The 9,973-nt window shown below is 33.9% G+C and overlaps 1 protein-coding gene across 3 annotated transcripts; it reads right to left on the bottom strand.

The window, feature by feature from the left end:
• Nucleotides 1-2,453: 2,453 nt before the first annotated feature.
• On the bottom strand, nucleotides 2,454-9,594 carry LOC131015877 (AT-hook motif nuclear-localized protein 23-like). Of its 3 annotated transcripts, none has more exons than XR_009098708.1 (3): nucleotides 8,591-9,594; nucleotides 3,286-3,588; nucleotides 2,454-2,703 (listed from the first exon to the last, which is right to left on the bottom strand). XR_009098708.1 is itself a non-coding variant. In XM_057944322.1 (2 exons), exon 1 carries the CDS (start codon nucleotides 9,357-9,359, stop codon nucleotides 8,601-8,603), a length of 759 nt encoding a protein of 252 aa, XP_057800305.1. In that variant the 5' UTR covers nucleotides 9,360-9,594; the 3' UTR covers nucleotides 2,454-2,703; nucleotides 8,591-8,600. The 3 variants fall into 3 exon arrangements, 1 of the variants encoding a protein (XP_057800305.1); XR_009098707.1 differs by having other exon boundaries at nucleotides 3,286-3,701; XM_057944322.1 differs by lacking the exon at nucleotides 3,286-3,588.
• Nucleotides 9,595-9,973: the final 379 nt, after the last annotated feature.

Here is a 9,973-nt window from a genome sequence, read left to right on the forward strand (position 1 = left end):
TTCAAGTTCTTTCAAAGCTCGGATCTAGGAACGTTCCTGGTTAACACAATGACAGGAACAACAACCCAGTTTGCCGAAAAATCCTTCGAGAATAAGAGGCAAACAATATGGGACAACAAGATTGCGGGGAGCAAAGAGACTCGTCGCAAATTCTGCAACATGGCTCATTCGGGCCAGTGGATCGAGAAAATCTGCGATCAATGTTCGTCGCAGAAGGAACCAGAGTTCGGCAAAGGTTTCTTCCCGAAGCCTGATAGAAGGAGGTTCCGGTCTGATGAGCATGACAAACATCAGACTCCAAAGGGAAGAACTCCGCGGGCACCAAAAAAGTAAGGTGGCCGACAAAGCAAAGTGAATCATGTGATTCACAGCAAGGATCGCACCCACAAAAACGACAAAAGTGGGTGGAATGACAGGAGAACCACTCAGCGCTCCAGGACAAATGTGAGTGGAAAGAAAGCAGCCGGCCCCTACCAGCATTATCACAAAGCGATAAAGCAAGGGTCCAGCACATGTGACAACACCAACAAGTGTCGGCAATAATGGCCAACAAAAGAAGGTGGCTGTCAATTTCAAGCAAGCTGGCCACGAAGAAAGCATCCGAGGCCAACTACCGAGCAATAATAGAGGGTATCAAACCTCTATAAAACCACAAGTGCTGGAGAGAAGAAGATCATCCGAAAATTCACAACATTTTCACACACCACTTCCTCTCTCTAGAAATTATCTTTTGTAATTTTTTAAATTCTTGTTTTCAAAGTTTTTCGTTTTAGTTTTGTTTCCTTTTTATTTTATGTACACAAGGATTAGCTACTATGAGTAGCTAAAAACAAGTTGTCTCCTCCCTTGGGGATTATTTTATGAAATAAAATTAATTATTATATAATTCCTCTATAAACACTTAGTTTTTGTCCAACTATTCCGGTTTAGTAAAAATATTTTCTTTTCATTTTTCAACAAAAATATTTGACGTCGAGACACAGTGAAGGAGGGAAACTGATTCCTGAAGGTGACCATCCGGCGAGAGCCGGAACACAGTGAAGGGAGAAGGTTGCAACCATCACTTGCGAGTGGGTGGTTGGACGAAGGCCGAGGAGGCAAGAAGTCCGTAAAACGCGATAAAAGCTCCGGAAGGTGACCAGTCGACGAAAGGTATACTGTTGATCTATGATTTGAATTATTTCGAAGTTGTACGGAAGCATGTTGGGCCTGATTATGTCTTAATTGAATTTTGATAATTTGAACATGAAGTGGTTTGAGGATGGATTTGTTGAGAATTGGTTGAAGGGTAGTTTTGTCATTAATCATGAATCGGGTATGGTTGATTTGTGTTTTGTGAAAGTGGGTATTTTTGATAGATAAGTTATGAAGGTGGGTATTTTAAATTTTGACCCTTTTTTTTATATCACATAAGAAAGTCTGGACCGGGCGAAAAAATTAAATTAGCTAGCATACCCTTATTATTATAAAATCAACACCCATTAATTAGTTAAATAGTGCTGAAAAATCTTAGCCACCTATTCTTTTAAAGATGTGTACGTGGATGAGATTATTCACTAAAATACTCACCAAAATAAATGGCAATTCCAGTCCAATGTAGGTTGAACCTGGACAATTTATTAGCCACCATTTTCAGAGTGGCAGGAAATTTAACCATAAAATATTGAGAAAATGCACTTCTGTAACTACCAAAAAAGAATTATGTACATCACAATTATTCAATACGACAGACAGGCTAGTGTTTAATTTTTCTGCAAAACCCTGCATATCAAAACTGCTGACAATGGACTAGAGGGTGTTTGGCAAAGCTTATTTTAAAGAGCTTATAAGCTCTTGGAGCTTATAAGATGTTTCAAGAGCTTATAAGATGTAATTTTTAAGAGCTTATAAGTTGTCAAAGTGTTTGGATAATTGAGCTTATAAGCTAGAGAGAGAATTTTTTTGCTAGAGAGAGAAAATATTTTTTTAGAGAGAAAATCGAAGAAAAATAAACTTAAATGATATATGATGGAACTAATAAATTATAGTTGAAGAATATTTGTAAAAAGATTGTTGCATATGAGATTATAAAAAAATAAGTTGGGGTAGAGGAACTTATTTTTTGGGGAGCTTATAAGCTCTTGGAGCTTATTTTTGAAGCTTATAAGCTGTTGAGGAGCTTATTTTGCCAAACACTTTGAAGTGGCTTATAAGCTCTTAAACAACTTATAAGCTGTTTTGAGGAGCTTATAAGCTCAGCCAAAAAATTACGGCAGGAACAAACAGAAAATTAATTTATAATAATGAGCCATTGTGCAATTTATACTTAGTGATGACGTCTATTATTTTATTTTATAGAGCAGCACTCAGATATTTAAATTTATTGGTGAAACCTACCTTGCTCACGCAGTAACTTAAAGCTTGTTGTAGGTAATAAAATATAGGGTTAATGTATAAAACTACCCAATTTGATATAATAAAAATAAAAAATATATATTAAGATAAAATTAACTTAATAATTAATCAAATTTTAAATAAAAATACAATTATGCTCCTATATTAATTTTTCAATACACTCTTTCTTCTCTATTCGCCGATTTCTTTTTTCTCTCTTTTTCTCCACCATGAATTCGAAGCTCATCCTCGATGCAGTAGCACTTTAATTCACTGATCGCAGTGATGGTATCCATCGCCAAAAATGTCAATCGGTTCAAAATCTGTGACCTAGTCCAATTAACAATTCAAAAGAATTAAGACTGAAAATTTTCAACTCGATAAAATTACATTTTAAATAGTCTGTAACCGAATAGCCGACGTATAATAGAGTTGGCCTGAAAATAGCCTAAACCTTATAGGCTGACCAAAAACAATGTCTTCGCTTGATTATATGAAATTTTTTCGCGTTATTTGATTTTCAACTTCATTGCTTTGCTTTTAAAAAATAGAATAATAAGATTTTTTCTCCCAAAAGTTTGTGAAATATATTTTGTTTCAATATTAAAAAGTTATACTCATCATTTCACTTATCTGTGTTTTAAGCCAATATTTAATGTAAAATATTTATATGTAAAAATTAGAAAATGATAATCATTTAACAAAAGTATGTGCATATTTATATCTATAAGAGTTGCATATTAGATATTATGTAACTCTATGATGAAATATAAGTTATTTATGCGTGTATTTATTTGTAATTACAAGATATATATATTAGTTAATTTTTTTTTAATAAATTTTTGAGCCGACTAGTTCGATGGACTAGCTCGAAACTCGAAACATTCAGAGTTAGGTTTGAAAATTTCTAACCTGAAAAAATTTCAACTCGATTAACCTGCACTCAAATAATCTGACAACTCAATAAAGTTGCCCCGAAATCCGATGGGTTGGCCCGATTCACATCCCTATTAACCACCGCCGCCTCCTAGCTTCGAATCCAAATCCGTGTAATCAAAATCGAATCCAAATTCGAAGCAGGCACGGAGCTCCACGAGATCGTCTTCGTCGATAATTACCACTCCAAATAAGTGATGCTCAAAGCGATCAGTCTGCTCCTGTCGATTTCGCGGCGTCTCATCGGTGAGTGAGCTGAGTCAAGAGCTTTGGAGTTCTCTGATTATAACGCCGTTTTGTCGAACGGCGATCCGAATTCCAATTAGGTTCAGCCGAAAAACGAATTGGAATTTCACCTTTATGCAACTACTCCATCCCTATTGATACTACACCTGCTTGGTTCAAATTATTTGCTGATATTTTTAATTTGTTAAACTGTACTTAACAGATTAACTTTTTTGTGACTACCACCCCTTAGTTAAAGGTTATAAAAGATTCATATCTTTTTCCATTGGATTTGTTCGTTTTAGGAAATTTCATTTATCTCAGTTGTATCATGATTGACTTTTGAGTCAGTATTGAAAGATCCATTGCTAGCAAATGCGCAGCCTGAGTCTCTTGTTCAATTCTTTAGCTTGCTGCCTTTTCATTTGCTTTTTTTGTGTGTGTCACTTCTGCATTTGATTTCACGATTCATGATTTAGAAAATTGTGAATTCAAGTTTAAAGTTACAATTCACAACTACGAATAGTCTTTTATGTGAATTCGAGTTTTAAAACTAGAATTCACAATTCGAAAATAGATTGGTTATGTAAATTTGAGTTTTAAAGTCACAATTTATAAATATGAATAATCTTGCTTGTGAATTCGAGTTTTAATGCTAAAATTTACAATTAAAGTCTTGATTGTGAATTTGAAGCCAAAAACTTGAATTCACAATTAAAAAATTAGTGAATAATTTTTATCTTTTTTATGTGAAATGTAAAATGATAAGTAATTTTTATTTTTATTATTTTAATTTGAACATTTTTAGAGTCCACTCTAAAATATGTATATGATATAAGAGCATCCGCATTGAAATTACATGACAGCCTACTTGATAGGAGGGAATCACATTGAGTAAGGAGGCCGCACTGGGATTACATCGCCTATTTGATTTTTTTAATTTTGATTTGTATGCTTTTTATTTAATTTTAATTGCTCAAATTTAAATAACACATTTTACTAATAATTAAATTTTCATTAAAATAAAAAATTCTAAAAATTACATTAAAAAAAGAACTTAAAAACATAATTAAAATGGCATAAATTAAGGAAGAGAAAAAGGGGGGGGGGGGGGGGAATGTCAATGGTCAAATGGACCGATTTAAAAAAAAATTGAAAAATGCCAAAAACCGTATGATCTTTTAAATTTGATTTTTTTTATATATAATTCAGCACGTGCAGCACGCGCCCGCATAAAGCCACAATTCCCCCCTACCCGTTCTATCATGCATCCCTCGAGTAGGAAGGAGCTGCATCGCCCTACATGATGCTGCCTCTATTCGAGTAGGCCGCATCGTGCAGAGCGATGCGGATGCTCAAGGAAATAAAATAGCAAAATTAAAGCTCCATTTATCCTAGTTAAACATCATATGCTTTCCGTGCCAGACTCATAATTTCGTCTACAAAATCACATTAAACATAAAGACACATTACCGTATTTGATAGTACTGTCAAATTAAAATTTAAACACTATTTACAATACAATAACTGGATATTTGTTTTTATTATGACGATGCAAATCACTCCTGATGCTACGAGAGATAAATGAATTTAGGTTAAGGGTTTTTAATCCAAAATATAGTACTACTATATATGTACAGAATGAAACGAGATAAATGAATTTAGGTTAAGGGTTTTTAATCCAAAATATAGTACTACTATATATGTACAGAATGAAACTAGTCGAAGCTTCAATCATTCCATCCCTTCCTTGACCTAATTCCCAAACAAGTACTTTTGCATCTGCATGTATTGATCCGTTAACAATATAGGGGCCACTCCAATAAGACCCCCTAAATTTAGTGAGATCTAGGGCATGATCTGGTGCGTTTATTTTATCAATCATATGACTAATATTGTATCTGCAGGGTGATTTTTTTTTTTGCAGGGTTCGAATCCTGGAGGGAGCAGAATATTTTAAATTTTGTTATTCATCAGTATATACTGCATTGTTCATCAGTATATACTGCCTTGTTCATCAATATATATGTCTTATTCATTACCAATTTTTTAAATTTTATTTTTCGTTAGAAATACGTCTTGTTCATTAATATTATATGTCTTATTCATTGTCCTCATGTTACACAAAAAATAAAGGGTCTCACTGGAGCGCGCCCCTCTGTATATATATATATATATATATATATATATATATATATATATATATATATATATATATATATATATAGGGACGGACCTAGAAATTTAATAATGATCGGACAAAATTTCACCGAATGATTCTAATAAAGTTTTAGTAAAAAAAAAGGGTACATGTTGAATCTTGAAATAATTATTTAAAATTACACATGATCTGATAAAATTAATATATATATATATATATATATATATATAGGTAATAAAAAAATTGATCGAACGGCAGCCGAAGGTGCTTGGCCTTTAGAACCGTCCATCGCTAGAGTCAACATGCATGCATGGTTCATTATTATTTTAATTATTATATACTCCCTCCGTCCCTGAAATAAGTTTCTCTTTTTCCATTTTGGGACGTCCCCCAAATAAGTTCCTCTTTCTTTCTTTCTATTTTTGGACAACTACCCCACCTTTTTTTCCACTATCAATACACTTTATCATTTTCCTTAAAACCTGTGCCGTCCCCAAAGAAGAACTTATTTTGGGGACGGAGGGAGTATATTTCAATCCGTATTTTATTTTATCAAAGCATTTAACTTAATTTTTCATTTGATGAATTATATATGTGTTTTTGAAATTAATAAATTAAAATGCCTCTCTTAGACCATTGACAAAATATATAAAGCCACACTTATGGAATATTTGAAGCTCAGATCCTTCGTCAAAAAATACACGAACTTTGAAAAAAATTGTACTTTTCACCTGAATTTCAATTAAGCCAAAAAATACATGAATTTATATTTCAGTTATAATTTTCTCCTGAGTTTGACTTTCAGCAAAAATTAAAGCTTAGTTGGCAGTCGAAAGTTCACCTATGTTGGTCTAACTTCTGATGATGATGAGTATTTAGAATCTCGGAGGTCTAATAAGGCAAAAATTTAATATATTTGACTTGATTTCGATTATCAACTAAATCGTCGAAAGTCAAACCCAAAATTACAACAAAAAATATAAATTTATGTATTTTTTTTAGTTTAATTGAAAGTTCATATGAAAATTACAATTTTTTTCAAAATTATTGTAATTTTTTTTTTTGCCATAAACTCATTTTTTTAAGAACATTTAGCTCATAGTATGTTCAACATAATAGTAATAAAAAAAAAGCTAAAAGAAAAAATATTCTATTTCACTAATAATTAATATGTTTAATTATGTTGTTGACAAACTAATATAAAAAAATTAGGACAACCTATGAAACAAACGGATAAGGCTAGAACTAGAAAGGAAATATATTTGGTAACAATTAATAAAAGGGAAATCTATTTGAATCTAATTGATCCGGGTCAACGAGAACAATGTGGTCATAATATTGAAAATAAAAATATGTTTTATTTTAAATAACCTTAGTAAAATGTTTACCATTATATATATAGGGAGAAAATCCATGAAGAATACTAAAAATTTTGAGAATGGAGAATGCGTGAAAAAAAAACGAATAAGTCTATAATTTTGATTAATAAATCAATATATCGTATGAATAAGATTTTGGCCTGGATTCGAATCCGGAGAGGGACGAGATTTTCACTATATTTACTGTATTTTACTGAATACATCTATTCATTAGTTTATAATGATCTATTCGTAAAATTTATAGATTTATTCGTTATTCTCCATTCTCTCGAAAAATATAATCTACCCCTATATATATATATATATATATATATATATGTAAAAATTCTATTGACAAAGACAAATATTTAAAGAAGTGAGAAACAATATCATCCATTGATCATAAATCTCGTGTTCAGATTTTGATGAATATATCAATAATTATGATGAATATGTCAATAATTTTTTATGAACAGACATATTTGTTGAAAATATGTATTTGTTTAAAATTTCGCACACCAAGATACGATCCCCAAACGTTCAATAAAATTATTGCTATCTTCATAAAAAAACTATTGACATGTTCTACGTTCCTAACTTTCAGAAAAAAAAAAAAAAAAAAAAAAATCTCCATAGAACCTAACCCTATACACACACACACAATTATGTTCAATTTGAATTATATATAATTTAATTTACTTTAAATATTTTAACATATTTCTAAAAATTGAAGCTGGAAAAGTATATATTTTAATTAAAATAAATTATCATTTAAAAAAATAAAAATATCCACTTAATGATAAATTATTATTCATTATATATATATATATATATATATATATATATATATATATATAATCAGTCAAAATTCTTAATGAAAATACAAACATTTAATAAATTTTTTATTCCCAATATATAATTATATTAAAATTATGACATAAAAAATATATAAAGGGTAACAATATATTTTTATATTAAAAATTTAATATTTATTATATTTGATCTGGATCAAATTGATCCAAATAGTACCCTAATACAAATTATTTCTGCACTACTCAAATTTATTATCAGGTAGCCATATGGGGCCGGCTCAAGAGTCATATCCAGTATCGGAATTTGGTTCCGTTTTTATTCATTTCTGTATTGAAAGGATGTATAGTTTATTTCAAAATTGGCTCATTCCAATACTTGCACATTAATACAATCATTTTCATAGTTATAAACGACGCAATCAATTAATTAACCAACCTTGTGTAATCTTTTAGCAGATAGTTTAGGTGAAGACAATTTAATTATAATAATAATTCAGAGCCGCGCTGAACAAGTTGCATTAACTTAAGAAATTAATTAATGGTCTCAAAGTCTATACCCCAAAACTAATTTTCTCAACTCATCCAAATCTCTTTTTTTTTTCTCTTTGTCAAACCACAAATGACAGCAAGGCCTAAATTAATTAAGGGTTGAAAAGCAGGAAACAATTTGATGATGAAGCAAATGTACAGAGACGATCGACGACGATGACATGATAGAATCTCACCTTATTAACCCTAATACGGCGGCGGGCGGGCAGCCGCCCATGCACCGTCAACGGGGAGCTGCCCGTTGAAGAAAGGCAGCCCGAGGGAGGGATCAGGGAACTGAATCCCTCCCTCGGGCGGCTGCATCTGAACTCCGGGCTCCTCCTCCTCCTCCAACGGCAGCCGCTCGTAGGCCACGTTGGTGAACGACGCCGCTATGATGATGACCGGCCCCGACGCCATCAGCGCCCCCACCACATTCCCGCCCACGACCTGCCCCTGCCCGCCGGCTAGGTATATCGTGAGGCTGGTGGCGCCCGGCGGCGCCGGCGGGGGCAGGAACGAGCCAGACAGGGACAGGATCTCGAAGCGGCCGTGGAGCGAGGCGACGCTCCCCGCGGAGGCCGGCTGCCGGAGGCTGACGTTGGTGACGGTGCCGGTGCCGCTGAGAATGCAGATCCCGCGCTGCCGCCTGGTGGCGTAGGCGGCGACGGCCTCGAAGACGTCGCAGCCGCTGGCCACCTCCAGTATGTGGGCGCGGAGGGTGTTGGCGCTCTCGCGCGTGATGATCACGGGCGGCTTCGGCTTGTTCTTCGAGCCGGCGGGGCGGCCGCGCTGGCGGCGGGCCGCCGCCTCGCCGGCGGAGGTGGCGAGGTCGGAGTTGTCGCCGGAGAACTGCTTGGGGTTGGAGTCGATATCGTCGGATTCAGGGGGGCGGTGGAGGTGGAGGTTGGGGCGGTGGAGCGGAGAGACGAAGTGGGAAGCTGAGCTTAAATCTAAACCAGCCATACTACATACACTAGAGCAGAGAAGGAAACAGGAAACCAAGAAAAATAATAATAATATTGGAACAGCAAAAACAGTATAAAAAATGAAAGAAATGTATTATAAGTGAGGTAGGAAAGCGAGGCGCAATATATTCAAACCTAGAGCGAATAGAAAACAAGAAGAATCAAGTGGGGAGAAAGGAAAGGTTGAGGAAGATGTTTAGAGAGAGAGAGACAGAGGGAGGAACAAATTTAGAGTTTTACATATAATAAAGGTACATTATAAGAGCATGCCAAATATGATCGATGGAAGTTTATTTTATCACTTACTATATTCTAGGGAAAGCTATTGGTCAATACCCTAATCATTGATATCTAGATGTCTCATATTATACATAATTATTTTTCCAAAATTATATATATATATATATATATATATATATATATATATATATTTTAAGTTCAAAATTATACTCCCTCCGTCCCAATAATGAAGACACACTTCATTTGGGCACGGAGATTAAGGTGAGGTAGATTAGAGAATTAAAGTGATGTAGTGTGTTTAATTAAACTTATTTAATTCCTATCTAATTATTCAACTCTCTCTCTCTCTGCTTCTCCTTCAAAGCTCCTCGG

This window comes from Salvia miltiorrhiza, chromosome 3, assembly GCF_028751815.1.
Source record: "Salvia miltiorrhiza cultivar Shanhuang (shh) chromosome 3, IMPLAD_Smil_shh, whole genome shotgun sequence".
Classification (NCBI taxonomy): Eukaryota; Viridiplantae; Streptophyta; class Magnoliopsida; order Lamiales; family Lamiaceae; genus Salvia; species Salvia miltiorrhiza.

Coding starts and splice junctions, on each gene's coding strand:
- LOC131015877 (XM_057944322.1), bottom strand. CDS start 9,359: ATGGCTGGTTTAGATTTAAGCTCAGCTTCCCACTTCGTCTCTCCGCTC.